Source organism: Pteropus alecto, unplaced genomic scaffold, assembly GCF_000325575.1.
Source record: "Pteropus alecto unplaced genomic scaffold, ASM32557v1 scaffold3, whole genome shotgun sequence".
Taxonomy (NCBI): Eukaryota; Metazoa; Chordata; class Mammalia; order Chiroptera; family Pteropodidae; genus Pteropus; species Pteropus alecto.
The window spans coordinates 61126580-61142208 of NW_006442484.1; the positions used below are offsets into that span (position 1 = coordinate 61126580).

General features: G+C 35.8%; 1 protein-coding gene and 1 pseudogene across 1 annotated transcript; one reads left to right on the forward strand and one right to left on the reverse strand.

Annotated features, from left to right (window-relative positions):
- The first annotated feature begins 133 nt into the window (after positions 1 to 133).
- Positions 134 to 11297, forward strand: COQ10B (coenzyme Q10B). The gene is made up of 5 exons (XM_006921313.3): positions 134 to 400; positions 1913 to 2062; positions 4451 to 4643; positions 8875 to 8976; positions 10268 to 11297. The coding sequence occupies exons 1-5, from the start codon at positions 279 to 281 to the stop codon at positions 10433 to 10435; spliced, it is 735 nt and encodes a 244-aa protein (XP_006921375.1). The 5' UTR covers positions 134 to 278; the 3' UTR covers positions 10436 to 11297.
- On the reverse strand, positions 7402 to 7518 carry LOC112470678 (annotated as a pseudogene).
- Positions 11298 to 15629: the final 4332 nt, after the last annotated feature.

The window sequence follows — 15629 nt, forward strand, 5'->3', positions numbered from 1 at the left end:
GCCGCAGCGCGCGACGAGAACCAGAGGCCGTCCAGGGGAGGGGGCGTGTCAAGAAAGCCTAGCGCTCCCTCTGATTGGCGAGCAGGATGACCAGCTCGTTTACACTCGGCCCTACGGTGGTGGGAATGTACGTCAGCTTTCTGCACTTGGGCAGGAAGGGGCGTGTCTAGCAGCTCAGGGGGCCTGCTGATTGGCTGAAAGGCACCGGGGCCCCGCCGAAGACGGGCGGTGCCGTGGGTTTGATCCCGGAGGTGGCGACCGGCTTCAGTGAGGCTATAATGGCAGCTCGGACCGGTCAGAGTGCCCTGAAAAAATTAGTTTCGGTCTCGAGATGTCGTCCAAATTTGACCGCAGCAGCTGGAGTACCAATTTCAGCGCAGGGGACCGCGCGGAACGTCCGGTAAGAAGCAACGTGGGTAGTTTTCCGCCCCGGCTTGCTAAGGGAGGACACCCGGGGTATATTAGGTGAGGCGGAGCCGGACACAGATTGTTTTTGAGTCTCTGGAGGGGAAGGGTCTCCCAAGTTCAGCATTTGAGGGACTCAGGCGCTGCCCTTACTACACAGGACCAGAGACTTGGCTGCCTATCCCAGCCGCCCCGTCTATGTTTGCCTCACTGCCCTCGCGAGAGGCGGGGAATCGGCCAAGCCACTTTAGAAGCAACTCCGAAACCAGTGCCTTTGGTTAAAGTTTTAACTTTGTGAGCAAGGTTGCGGGCTGCTGAGAATGTGGCTTGGCGGTAGACCCTCTTTTGTGCCGCTTACGCAGATGGCCAGACATGCTTTCCCAGTTTCTGGTACTGGTCTTTGCCCTCGCCCTTTGGTTCTTACAAAACTATACTTAGTGGACGTGGGCACTTGGATTTTTTTTCTTCAAACTTACAGGTCCTGTAACCTTGAACCAGAGTCTGCCTTCGATTTTCCTGGTTTGTTTCTTTTTGGTGGGTGGGGGTGGAGATGGACGTTGAGACATGAAGAATTCCATACTTCCACTATTTAGTTTCCTTTTACTAATGACGTTGCGATAAATTATGCTGGAAAATTAATGTTAGTGTTTAAAATGAAATCAGTTGCAAACGTTATGGGATGGAGGGAAAAAGCACAAATCTGTTTGAGCTCCAGGATATTTAGATTCTACGAAAAAAATTTTAAATGCCAGCAAGACAGCCACCTCATCCTTTTAGGCAAGTATTGGTTGAAACTGAAATATAATCATCTCATATCGTTTACTCTTGCTTTAGGAAATAACCCGGAAAAGTAGTTCCAAGCAGAATATACCCTATAGTGCTTCACATCTGCTTGTATTACTCTTATAAAATGTTGGCTTGCAAATATACAAAATTGTTACTTTTGAAAAGACAAGTATGATTCCTTTAGTAATATAATGAAGGCTTTAATTCCGAGATAAATATCTACTGTTTAGGATAATGAAGAAGGAGGGAATTTATGAGTTAATTGCAAGGCAGAAGCATTAACATAGATTCCGACCTTTATTATAATTATTAGTAGGTAATATAAGTAATTATAATATATATTTAACATTTTTGTGAAGTATTTATGTACTCTAGTATTTGAGGTGTGAATATTCTAGCAAGTGTATGGCAAGAATATATTGTAACACATGACTATAGACTGAAAGCCAACTTTTTGGGAAAGATTTCTTTTGTGCCAGAAGCTTCTAACCCTAACTGTAAGGTGTTATTTTTAGTTTTCTCTAGGGCGCTTAAGAAGCTTGTTTGTGTGTGTGTTTCATGAATATTGTAAAGTTGCAAAGCCTTCTAAAGTGTGATAGTTAATTTACAATCTGTACAATTTGTGTTTGCAATCAATAATTTGTGTTTACAATTTTTTATAATTTGTACTTCCTTTTAATTTTCACTATCATCCTAAATAAAGTAATTTTTGTCTTTTTAGATATTTAGCTTCCTGTGGTATACTGATGAGCAGAATTCTTCCACCACATACCTCAATTTTGCCTAAGGAGATGTATGCAAGAACTTTCTTCAAAATTGCTGCACCATTAATAAACAAAAGAAAAGAATATTCAGAGAGGAGAATTATAGGGTTTGTATATAATGTTAGTTCTCCTAAAAGAGCACATTCACAATTTTCTGTAGAGTATCATGCTTTTTTTCTGGATTCTGTTCTTGCAGACTAAGCTCTGGTTTTCCTAGGTTGGCCTTTCCGTAGCCTTCACTGTTTTATATATGTTCGTTGAGTGACTATAATTATATATTAACATTATATTCTTACTTGCTTCCTTATTCTTATGCCAAAGTTCTTTTTATTACAAATTAGTCTTATCTATTATCTTATTTTTTCTTCCCCCTATTTGACATAAACACACAACAAAGCTACCACTTAAGTGTTTATTAAGCATTGTATACCATGCTGAAACTTTTATTTAACCTTCAAAAGAACGCTATAGGAGTATTTTTCAATTATGGATGAAGAAAGTGGAGTGGAGAAGTTAAGTAATGTACCCAGGGTCACATGCCTTACTGTGTTTTAGAGTTGATATTTGAACACAGTCTTTTCTGATTGCAAAGTCTATCCCCTTGACTACTATGCTATACTACTTTCTTAATCTTCGTAGACGACTATTATGGCAATTAGCTTCCAGGTTACAAGGTTCAAACTTTTTCATGGGACTGAAAAAGTGTCTGAACACCTGGGGAGGGTAGGTTTTTCTCCCACTCCTTCTGTTGTGGGCCTCATTTCATGATTATAAAGATTAATTTAAACATATATAAAGACTTATTCTGTCATGTTAAAAAAATGCCTTTTTGTAATTTAGATTATGGTTGTCTAAATCATTTTTGAGATGAATTACATTTTAATATTGAGTCTTATAACAAAGAATAATATATATTTGGCTCTTATTATTCAGGTTATCTTTTACATGTATGCCTACAGTGTTACTATTGTTTGTTTTTTCATTTAAGCCCTTTAGTTTTTTTGTTGACTTTATTTCTAGATATTTTGCACGGTTTGCTAACTGGTTCTTAGTATAGGAAAGATATTTAATTTTTATATATTTTGTAACAGGCTACCTTACTGAATTCTGAATTGATTCTCTTCTTAATTGATAGTCATATTACCTGCCAACTGATAATTTTACCTAATTCTTTTCCATTCAGATGCCTCATATTTTATGTTCTTATTTAATTACTTTGACTAATACTTTCAGAACAACATTTACATAACAATGATAGCCACCATCTTGATCTTATTTCAAACTCTGATGGGACTGCTTTTGTTATTTTACCGTCTTTTGGCTAATATGATTATAATAATATAATTCTTAATAGTAAATCATCCATACGCCTTTAAATGAGTTACAGTTGGTTGTATTTTTTTAACATATTTCTGGATTGTATTTGCCGATATTTTACTTCGAATTTTTGCCTCAATACTCAAAGGTGATATTGGCCTATAGAGTTTATTTTTTATGTTCTTTGTCAAATTTAGGTTGTTATGACGTTATGCTGGCTTACGAAAATATTGAGGTTTTTTTTCTTTGTATTCTAGAATAATTTCTTTTTTTAAATTACAAAAATATTACATGCTTGTATAAAAACATAACAGTATAGAAGTATATATACTAAAAAATTCTATCTTTACTCCTACTTCTTTTTTCTGAGTTAACAGCTGTTAATTGTTTAATCTATATCCTTCCAGGACTTTTTTTCCCCCCTCTTTAATTCCGCCCCCAGCTTCTACCCCTGACCTATGCATGTTGCTGTCTCCCCTTAAGAACTAGATATCTGAAAGCAGGGCGTCTCCTCTCATGCGCTCACGACATGCACCCGGTGCACTTGGGGGGCCTGGCGCACCTGGGGCCTCTTCCAGGAGTTTTTAAATGTGTTTTCATTACAAACATTCTATTAACATAATAATTATTTTTAGGAAAAATAAACAGCAAATGTTTAAAACTCAGAAAATACAATACTTACAATTTTTCCTGCTTTGTAATATGCTATTTTTAGATAACTATTTCATAAACATCTTTACTCTAAAATATACATTTGATAAAATATATATCTGATAAAGAGTTCCATAGTGTGGCTGTACCATAAATTTATTAATCTTATTATAGTAAGCATTCATTAATGTCTGCCAACTGATAAACATTTGAGTTTCTTCCAGTTTTTAATTTTAATCTCGCAATTTTTAAATGCTGGCCAATAATTAAAATTGTAAAAACCACATCTGCAGGCCAGATGCAACTTGTGATCTGCCAAATTATGACCTCCGCTGTATATGTGTATGTAGCTGTCTTATTTTCTGTGTTGCCTTGAAGTCATTCATTCCAGAATGCTGTTCAACATGTGTCCCGAATGAATTATTGCTTCATATACAACAGGTTTTACTTATATTTAATTTAAAGTATACATAAACCATATAACTAAATACAGTTAACACCTCTCCTTTTTTAAAAAAAAAAAATAGATACTTTATGCAAGAAATGTATGATGTCGTATCAGGAATGGAGGATTACAAGCATTTTGTTCCTTGGTGCAAAAAATCAGATATAATATCAAAGAGATCTGGATACTGCAAAACACGATTAGAAATTGGGTTTCCACCTATATTGGAGCACTATACATCAGTAGTAACCATGGTGAGACCACACTTGGTAAAGGTAAGATTTGTTTTCTGTTTTTAAATATTTCCCAAATATTATGTCAAATGTGTTATAATAGCTTAAAAAGATTTCCCTAAAACGAGGAGGGAAAAAAAAACATTTATTTTCCATAAGTGTTTCATTTTATACAATATTAACATTCTTTTCAATAAATTTGATTAGCACATGGAAGTGAGAAGTTTTTTCTTTTTTCCTTCTATTGAAGACTAGTGACCCACAGGAAAGATTGGACCACACAGTGAGAAATGTTTTAAGTTCATCTTTGCACTATTTTTTTTAAGATTAAGGAGGGGGAAGTTGTGAGAGGATAAAGAAAGGTAGAAAAAATAAAAGTATGGAGAGCATAAACATTATTGAGGTTGTCCTGCCATGTACCAGGTATTGAAATGCCAGGTACTGTTACATGCATTGTATCAGTCACCTTACCCTTATCAGAGGAGGGTACACTTAGAAAATGTATCCAAACTTCAGTACACAAAAAGGCATAATTCCATAGATTAATACTCATTTCTTTTGAATTCCTAGAGTGTGGTGACTGAAGATTTCTAAAGCTGAGTTGTGTTTTGTGCCCACAGGATTTAGTGGTGATATTATTTCTTGGTAATTGGCTAGAGCTAAATGCTTTTGTCAGCTCTTTGTCGGGCACTGAAGGAAGTGCAACTCTCACACCAGAAAGAAAATACTGTCCAGTGAAACTAAGAGCTTGGAGTCCACCCTAGTCACACTCTCAGAACTTCACCTCCTCTTGAAAGGCTGCATCCTAATGTGAGACTCTGCCATTATGAATGTTTTCAGCTGATTGCCTCATAGTTTTCGAGTTTTTACCTACTGTATGGCACAGTCTCTCTTATAATAGCTATAATTTAAATAGCTATTTATTGAGTTATTTCTAGTGCTTTACTTGAATTACTCGTTTAATCTTCACAGCAGCCTGTTGAGATTCAAATGTTACTCTCTATCTCATAGTTGAGCAAACTAAAGAAGAGTTAGATAACTTGCCCAAGGTTACATAGCCAAGACTCTAGCTTAGTTTTTCAGATACTATAATCTTAACATTTTTCCATTCTCTGACCTCAATCTCCTACCATTCAAACTCTTATAACTAAAACCTTAAAATATTATGAGGTGTCTAACTAAAAGAACTCTAAAAAAATTTTGTTTTCTTTCCCTGGCTTTTTTCCTTTCCCTGGCTTCTTAACACATACAGAAATGGGCCCATTAATCCCTAACACACACTACACTTAATGTTCAGGCAGTACCATACATCTTAAAGTTCCATGAATGCACCATACAGTACTTACTCCATAGCCTGTGCCTTTGCATATTGTTCACTCTTCTACCTGTAATGAACTTAACTCCTTGCCTATTAATCCTTCAAATTCCAGATGTCTGGTGTTGCTTTTTCCCTTTCCTTTTATATAGATAATCAGTCCCACCTCAGTGATTCCTCTGGGCTTCATACATGCTCTTATTTATCTTTTAACACTGTAATATTATTTCTTCAACTGTATTTCTCCTTGACAAGATTGAGCTACCTGAGGGAATAGGAGATCCTCTTTTTCATCTCTGTATTCTTAGCACCAATACAACAGTGGCAAGAGTCATGACGGCTCTTTGCTTATGAAGATCTCCCTGCTGTGTGCAGATCCAGAGATGTTCATAATCTCAAGAACTTTCAACACAGCCGAAGAGGGAGGAAGCTATATTAGAAAAAAAGCCTTCATAATAACATTTCTTAGATGGGCATTGCTATCTTGATTGTATGAGATTTAGGGAAAGTAAGAACTTTATATAAATTCACACTATGTGTCCGATTCCAAAATTATTTCTCCATTAAAATAAGCTGCCTCACTTAATATGCTAATTTATTGCTTAAAGATATATTTGAGAATAACAGCTATATATGCTCAGTTTTCAGTTGTCTCTGGGTTCAGGTTCTGGATTTTAATACCCAATACACATATGGAACATACAATAAAAATCCTTAACCGAGGGAGGAGCAGAAGCCATGTGACATTTTCTGTGGATTACCAGTTGTCCCAAAAGTGCCTGTGACTAAATGTGTCAGTTATTTCTAGTTGACATAAATCTGTAATGTCCAGAAGCCCTTGAAAATTTTCAGCAGATTTAATAGAGGCAACAGTTCAGTGAATCTTACTGCCTAGTTCACAACATAAACATTTTACATGGCATAGTTTGTGTAGTCAGAGTCAGTTCAGTCAGAACAACCAGTTGTAGGTCATCATCATAACACCTCTACTGTGGTCAGTATCTCTGCTGTTAGGAATGAGATCTTTGGCAGTATTGTCCCTATCAAAATGTACTAGTGAAAATCTGTGGGTCCTTGGGCTAGATTATCGGTATGAGTACAGCATTGCCGCATTTTGTGAAAAGAGTCAGAGGAAGGTGTATATTGAATTGAGTATTCCTAGCAGTTATTTCTCCATTGTTAAATTTCCTATAAATTTCTTATGTGATTGTAAAGGGTAGAATGTATTATCTTAAAGTTGGATAACTGAAATAGTAAGATTTTATTATAGACTTTGGATGCTCTTAAAAATTAGATGGCCATTATTGAACTATATATGAAGCCAAACTCTGAAGAAAATTTTCACTTCACCCTAGTGACTTAGCATAATATGACTAAATTCAACTATTAAAGTAGTGAGTATTTAGGTGACTATTTTTTTTTTACCGTGTCTAAATAAATTTTAAGACATTCCCTGGTTTCCATTTTTAAAATTATTTTTTTTTATGCCTACAGCACCTGGTCTTCCTAGATGGTTTCCCATCCAATACTAACTAGGCCCGACCCTGCTTAGCTTCCGAGATCAGATGGGATCGGGCTTGTTCAGGTGGCATGGCCATAGACAGAGCATTTCTTTATAAATGATTGTTATAGTATGGATGCTGTTGGTCTTTGTAATGATTCTAGCATGTTACCTTGATAATTGATTCAAAAGAGTTTAGTTTAAGAGGAAGTGAGGAATAAATGGCAAAGAGATTTTTTTTTAACTCTTTAGCTCCCAGTTTGAACTATCTATGGAGAGATCCAGATATAGTCAGAGAAATTCTGTAGTTAGGGAGGCTATTGCTGGGGACGAAAGAATGACTGTTTACTTTGGGGAAAATGAGTTTTCCTATGCAAGTCCTTATTTCGTTAATCTGTAGTGTATGGCCTCAGAGGAGGGACAGTGTAAACTCTTGAGAGAATAAATTATCAAAGAAAAAAGAGATAGAGAGGCTTGATCGTTTATTGGCCCCAGGATATGCCAAAAGAACTGAAAAACTTAAGGCTTAATTGAGGAAGCGGGTGTAGACTTTGAAACAAATTTTAAAAATCGTCTGCTGCTGAGGGAAAGTGATATGTATTCTTAAGGTCAGTTGTCTAGTAGTATAATAAGGCCCAGATAGCATATTAGGTTAATAAATAAAGAAGCTGAACTTTATTCATGGCGATAACCCATTCTAACAGTAGACTAATGACTATGGTTCTGGCTACAATTTTTCATACTTCAGAGGGTAACTAATGGGTCAGCATTTTTTTTAATAATATAGTGTGGGAAATATTAAGATGCACTGCAAATAGTATCACTAAGTATTGTATTTCACATGTTCACACACATAAACATGAGCTCTGAAGAGATTAGAGGTTCGGAAGTAATGGGTCAGGCACAAGGGTCGGGGTCAGGCACAAGGTTCTTCTCTCTTGTTCTATAAAAACAAACTATAGAGGCCTCTAGAAATAAAGAATAATGAGTAGAGGAAATGACTGATAGGAGAAAAATCTTTGAGTAGGAAGGAAGAATTATAGAATTGTGGTGGGGATCTGCTCCAGATACCTAAAATAGGTATTATACTCACTTTACAAACTAAGGAAATATGGTACAGGAAATTAACTTGTTCAGGATCACTTATAAGTGGCAGAGCTGGAAATAAACTTCTAGAAAATCACTGTTTTGCTGCTGGAGGAGATGACTCTAAGTAGCATAGTGGGTGATAGCAGTGGAAGAGAGAAGAGCTGGCACTCTTGAGGATCCCAGGAGAAAAGAAAATGGCTTATATTGGCAAGAGGTCACTTCCTAATACCAAACTAAAAATGAGATGTTTTCATCACCTATGGTCTGACCTATAAAAATATTTACTTTAAAGAAGTCATCCTCAATTGTAGTTACTGGACAGTCCAAATCGTATTTTACTGTGGTTTTATTTTTTCATTTTGTTCTAGGCATCCTGTACCGATGGGAAGCTTTTCAATCATTTGGAGACTGTTTGGCGTTTTAGTCCAGGTCTTCCTGGCTACCCAAGAACTTGTACTTTGGATTTTTCAGTAAGTCTTTCATAAAGTCCATGATTTATTCCAAATATCAAGTAAAGTTGGTAAAGAAAAAATAATCTACTTAATAGAAACCAGGTATCATAATTAATAATTTTACATGCACAGTGATTACTGAAAGACAATTTTTAAAAATCTCAAATTTTTGAATATTGAATGCCTTTTTCTGCACTAACTTTTAAGAGAGAACACTAATGAATCTTTTTCTGTTCTGTTTCTTGAAACCTGGAATAGTCATTCCTTCTCTGTTTTCTAATTTTGATAAGTCCATATATTGGAAGACACACACTATAACTTTACTACTAATTTAATAACAGGTTATTAACAGCAAATGAAATCTATATGTTGGTCAGCATCTTCTGATGGAGAAATAAAGTGTGAAGGGGAAAAATATTTTTAGAATCTAGGGACTAAGGTAGTTTCTTATTCATATCACCTTAGCTATGGAAAACTTAAAGCCACTTGTGGCTTTTTATTTGCCAGCAGATAATATATGTATTATCTCTGTTTGCAACTCAGGCATTACATTTTAAGAAATGGTCGTAATTTTGATTAAATTGCTGTATACTGTTGTCAACTCTTGAGTTGCTTTCATTGAAATATTAGTAGACATTAATGGGACAGTTGTGAAAACTTGAATAAGGCCCGTGTAGATTAGATAATAGCATATTATCTAGTAGTATTAACTCTCTCTTAACTTTCTGGGTGATGGATACATGAGAAATCTTTGTATTATTTTTGTAACTTTTAAGTTAGTGGATATTGGTCCTTAAAATACTACTTCTCTAACTTTCCTTTGAATTCTGTCTTGAGGGGGTATAAAGTTCTAGATCATTGTCTACTTTAAGATTGAACCCACTTACCCTGTTTTGTGGATCAGTCTCATTTTTTTGCTGCTACTTCTCATGGGAATAACTATCAGAAGGATCACTTCCTTATTTCTTTTTGGGAGGTAGGATTGATCTTAAAGGGGCCCATTAGTAAGAAGCCAGCGTGATAAACGTGTTCAGGACAGCCTTTTTCCCAGTTTTTTTTAACTTATAAAAGCAGACTCTTTGCCTTAAAATGAGAGTTATTGGCCTTGTTTACTTGCTTATTATGCAAGCAGTTGTGCTTATTGCGGTAAATAAGACACCCTCATCTGAAAGGTGTTAAAAATCTCATCTAGATATTCCCATAGAGCTCTGCCTTAGATACTAGGCCAACCAGCCCATTTCACAGTATGAATACCACTAAGAAAAGATTTAGTAAAATATCTTTCTAAATTATTAACATTTTCCTACAGATTTCTTTTGAATTTCGCTCACTTCTACACTCTCAGCTTGCCACATTGTTTTTTGATGAAGTTGTAAAGCAGATGGTAGCTGCCTTTGAAAGAAGAGCATGTAAGCTATACGGTCCAGAAACAAATATACCTCGGGAATTAATGCTTCATGAAGTTCATCACACATAAAGGGAAAAAAGAACTGGAACTGGTCATCTACTTGTAACTTTATTCATTTTCAGAACGTGCTTTTATCATTTGCTTTCAGAAGTCAGAAACCATTTATTCAACCCAGCTTGATTATAAATCTGCACTGTTGAAAATGTGCACTTGGAATAGAGAACCATGTGTACATACAAGTCAATCAAGTGTAATTCAAAGTAATGTGTACATTAGCATATTTATAATAATAAGATGTCCACTATTGCTAGAATACTAACATCACTCTTCTGAGCAGAAATTGCAACAGTAAATTTAAACCTTTTATCACCTTACATGAAAGAGGTTAGTTGAAATACCCAGTATGTATTATATTAACCATATCACGTTTAAGTTATTAAATTCAGACTATTTATAACTTATTGTCATAGGGTGTGCCTCATGCTATTTGAGCAATCATCAGATATAGTAAAAACTTTGACTTAAAAATACTGTTAATGAAGGTTCTCTTGCACTTTTCTTATTTTTAAATTGTTCTTATGGGTAATAGTAGATAGATAATTCAATGCTGTAGTGAGGTTAGCTCTCTGATAAACTGAATATTTTTTTGGTGAGTGGTCCAGGGCTTTAAGCTAGTTTCCTCATAGTTCACAACCCTCTCCCACTTATTTTGACTGCTCTTTCAATAATGCTGATTGTGTGTCAAATTGTATCTATAACAATGGGAACAGATGAAGTTGGTTGATATGTCTCCAGCACCGGGTGCATCTCTCCCTGTTTTCTATTTATTGTGTGTACTCACTTTCAATAATGTATTTCAAACTGATATTTTTGTAAACAAATCAGTGTAAGGACCGAAATGGTAATAAAGTTAATTTGTTTATTTTTTGTACAGTTCTTTTGGTTATTGAAATCCTCAACAACGCTCTTATATTACCCTTCCAATTACAATGCTGACTTTGTTTCCTCAGATCCATAAGGGACCTCAGTAGTTCCCTACATAAATGCATGTTTGCATCAATTTGTTGAATAAATCTGTTTTGAGTACCTGCTCTCTGCCAGATGTGGAGTCTCCAGTGAAGGACTCACATAGGCCACTCACATGGAGCTTGGTTGTGCCTTCACACAGGTGAAACAGTATCTTTCCACTTCAGATGAGGTATATCCCCAGAGCATAAGTAGTTTGTATATAATTTTGTATCTTTTAAATAACGTTTTTTTAAACGACAAAGACCGAGATATTTTCTCTTTTCCCTGTACAGTACTACTTCTCTTGTTGGAAATAAGAACCTGTACTTTACCACTACTCTTAAAATGCCATAAGTAAATTCTTAGGTTCAGAATCTAACTTAGTGGTTGGGATATAATTGGCCTGGTATTATGATAGCATGTAATTGGTACTTGGGTGAGGAAACCCAGAAATACCCAAATGTTGCCTCGATCTAGTCATCTCTTTGACCCATGAGGTTCCCAAGTATGTATGGTCAGAACCCAGGTCACAATAAGTGGTAGAGACAGGAAACAAAGCCAAGCATTCTGGCTTCAATATCTGTGCTCTTGGGTTTGCTTTATCTGCTGCATCAGTGTGGAGCCCATGCATGACCTGTGGACTTAAAATTTGGCAACTGTGCTTTAACAAAGGGAAAATGACACCACTTTCATAAATTTTTCTTGAAGTGACATCTGGTCAGTGGAATCGAGAAGACTTGAGATGAGACTACTAAGTAATACTTCTCTCTCTGTGGAAAGAACTTGGAAGAGAAACTTCTCATCTTTGGTTTTTGCCTCACTGAGGACGTGAGGTTTGCAGCTATACCTGCCATGTTTTCACAAAGAGGGAAGAGACAGTTATTCCAGAGAAGCCAACTCAAAACTCTTAACATTAGGGGTTGAATAAATCATACGTGTAGGTGTCAGCTTTGCATTTCTGATCATGTGAAATAACAGATTTCTGGTGTTTAAGTCATGTAGAGTTAGTTGTTCAGTTACTCTCAGGTACCCCTTTATCCACTCTAGTCAGAACTGGTTGCTCTTGAGGCTATTGTGTAGCTGTAATCCTAGGGCTCCCCTGCAATCACCCTAGGCTTTCTCTTCTCGTTGGAGTTCCCTACTTCCTAAATCTTTTGGCTTTCCCTTTTTTAAATTTACTTTCAAAATACTGAGGAAATCCTCTAGTGGCTTCCTAAAAAAAGGGTGAGAGCAAAAGTTTTAAGCATCTTAAGTATCAGAATATGTCATTGTTTTACTTCTGGAAGCTTTATCTACTCTATCTTGGGTGGTCTGATATCGCATGCTCTGTCTTGTTGCCCTGTCTTAATTATGTTGGGTACCTCATGGGCCATTTGATTCTCAGACTCATTTCCTTGAGCCTTGGGAATTTTCTTGAATTTGTTTGATAATTTCTTCCTATCTGTATTCGCTGGTTCTCTCATTCAGGAATTCCTAACTTATTAGACTTTCTACTTCTTGTATTAAATCTTTACCTTGTCCTCCTAATGTTTTCCATCTGTTTTTGTTCTGCCTTTTAGATTTCAACTATTTCCCAACCCTTTTTATTGATTTTACATTTGCCATTATTTTAATTTCCAAGAATATTTTGTTTTCTAATTGTTCATTCTTAATAGCTTCCTTGTTTTATGGAAATAAAATCTCATTTATGATTTTTTAAGTTTCCCCGAGGTCCCTTTGGGTTTTTGCTATTCATGTGGAAGGCTTCCTCAGCTGTCTAATGGTTCTGATCTGTCTGTTAATTTTTGAAAGCAAGGTACTGACAAGTTTATTGGAATTAAGGTGGGGTATATTGACTGGTGAGTTTCACTGTAGTGATAGTTGAGCCGGCCTTTACATTAGGGGACTTTCAAATGGCAGAATCTGGAGATCTTTTCTCAGTTTTTCTTCATATTCTTCTCTCTTGTTCTAGAGAAATATGGGGGTAGGAATAGGGAGAGGGACGTATGGAGTAGATATAATGCCTGGCTGCTGGTATTCTGTAAGGTTAGTAAAGGATTGATGTTCCCACAGTTTAGAATGTAGGCTTTCCTTTTATTTGTTTTTAGCTCTCTCAGTCTAGCTTTTGGGTTTTTGTTTTAAATGTCAGAGGGGCTTTGCAACAGGGAGTCAAATACTTTTATTTGTACTTTGTTTAATGCCCAACTTATTAATCTATGAATTTATTAATTATGTTTCTCTAAAAATTAAACAGCATTTCTCTAAATGCTTAAGTTCTGTTTATACAACTAACCTATCTAAGTGCATGGAATTAATAAAAGAAAATTCACTGAACATTTAAATATTGTAAACTTAACCAGACTTCTAAACATGTAATTAAAATTGCGTATTTTAATTAAAATTGCATACTTTCAAAATTTTTAAACACTCAAAGACACAGAAAACAATATTATACAATAATACTGTTTATACATAAATAGGATATGAGTGTTACAGCTTATATTTATTGTTTCTTCTGAGGTTGCCTGTTTGGGTAGTGTTACATCTTTCTGGACATTTAGTATATTAATTAGATTTGAAGAGTCTCAGTCCAGATGAGTTGCAGGATCTTGGTAACTTGTTAAATTTTTGGTGGGGGTGTGTAATCTGGCTGTACAGGCCAATGTGATTCCGAGGCTTGAACACCTTACACCTTACTTAGAGTGAGTCCTTTTTTTGTTTTTATAAGAAAACTTTGTTACATCAGGAGGTTCTTACATCTTTTGTATTTCAGAGATTTTTAGAGACTTGAAATCTCTCCTGGAAATGATGTGCTCTTTAAGTTTCGTGTGTGGTTGTCCCCATCTACTTCTTATTTATGGTATATTGACCTGCTTTGAGGGTATACATAGAATTATATGTTGTCTCATGAGTTCAGCCGAAGTGTTTCATTCTCTTTGAAATTTAACTTCAGATCAAATTTGGGGAAATTTGGACGTGTATCATCTTGAAACCTACTATTGGACCTCCTTTTGGTTGTTCATGACCAATGCTAGTTGGTTGCTGGACTCCCCTTCTACCAGGTCATTATGAGATAACCAGTGCTGCTCATTCTTCCTACTCTTGGTTCAGTTTCTAATTTCTTCTCACTAGTTTTATTTTACTCCTGTTTATAGATACAGAAATGAGAATATAATCTATATTTATGTTAATACTCTGGCTTATTAATATCAATAAGGCATTAACATATAATATTCACCAGTTTATATTGGAACTATCTTTTTCTATTCTTTACATTGACTTTCCTCTTTTGAGTATCATTATGAACTCCTGGCTTTGTTCTAATTCACTATAATTATTTATTATTGATACTCAAAATGTCCTAACTTGGCCAAAGGGAACACTTTGGGTTGGCTCTTAAAAAAAAAAAAAAAATGTGGATATTCTTGGAATTATTCTTGTTGTCAGGTCCCAACAAGGTGTTCCAGATCCATTCTGATTTTTTCCAGTCTCAAGGCATGGACGCAATTGCTATCCAAGGAGTCGTCTTCTCTTTTAGTAGAGAATAGTATTAGAGATCAAAATCTAGTGCTAGGGATATCCATGAAAAATGGTGATGGGCAAAAATGCTATCGTTGCTGCTACATTAGGCCATTTTTTGGTGACAGAGATAGAGATCACTTAAGGTTACTAAATTCACAATGTTTATTTTCAATTTGACAGTTGTTCTTTCTTTAAAAACTTGATTCCATCAACCACTTACTCTAGCATAGTCTTTTATAAAGTTGTAACTCAGTTTGAAACTGCTGCTGCATTTAACCAGGACGATACCCCTAGTCACATGCCCCAAAACTTGCTTTTCAGGTTTGAGATTCTCCAATACCTGAGCCTCACTGGTCTTCCTAGGTTGCAGTAGAAACATTCCATTCTCTCTTCTCATAGCAGCATTAACTTTTTCCTTGGTTATTTTCCTGTTTTTCAAGCAGATCAAGCTGCAGTCTTAAAAGGTCACTTCCATTGCTAGAGCTAAATATTGACCAATGTTTGCATCCCTTTTCTCACACTTGTTTATTTTCAGGTTCATACATTTGTTCTCCTAACACATTCCTGCAAATGTTGACTTGAAATGGCTCTCCCAGGGTCTGTACTATTCAAATAAATCCAGCTTGCTTTCAGTGAGGCAACTCCACGCTGCCAAGTTTTCCGATTTTCAGTCCAACATCTGACTGGACATTTTATTTTGTGTCATTTCCTAAGGGATTTCCACGAACATCATGAGCATATTTCCCCAGAGATG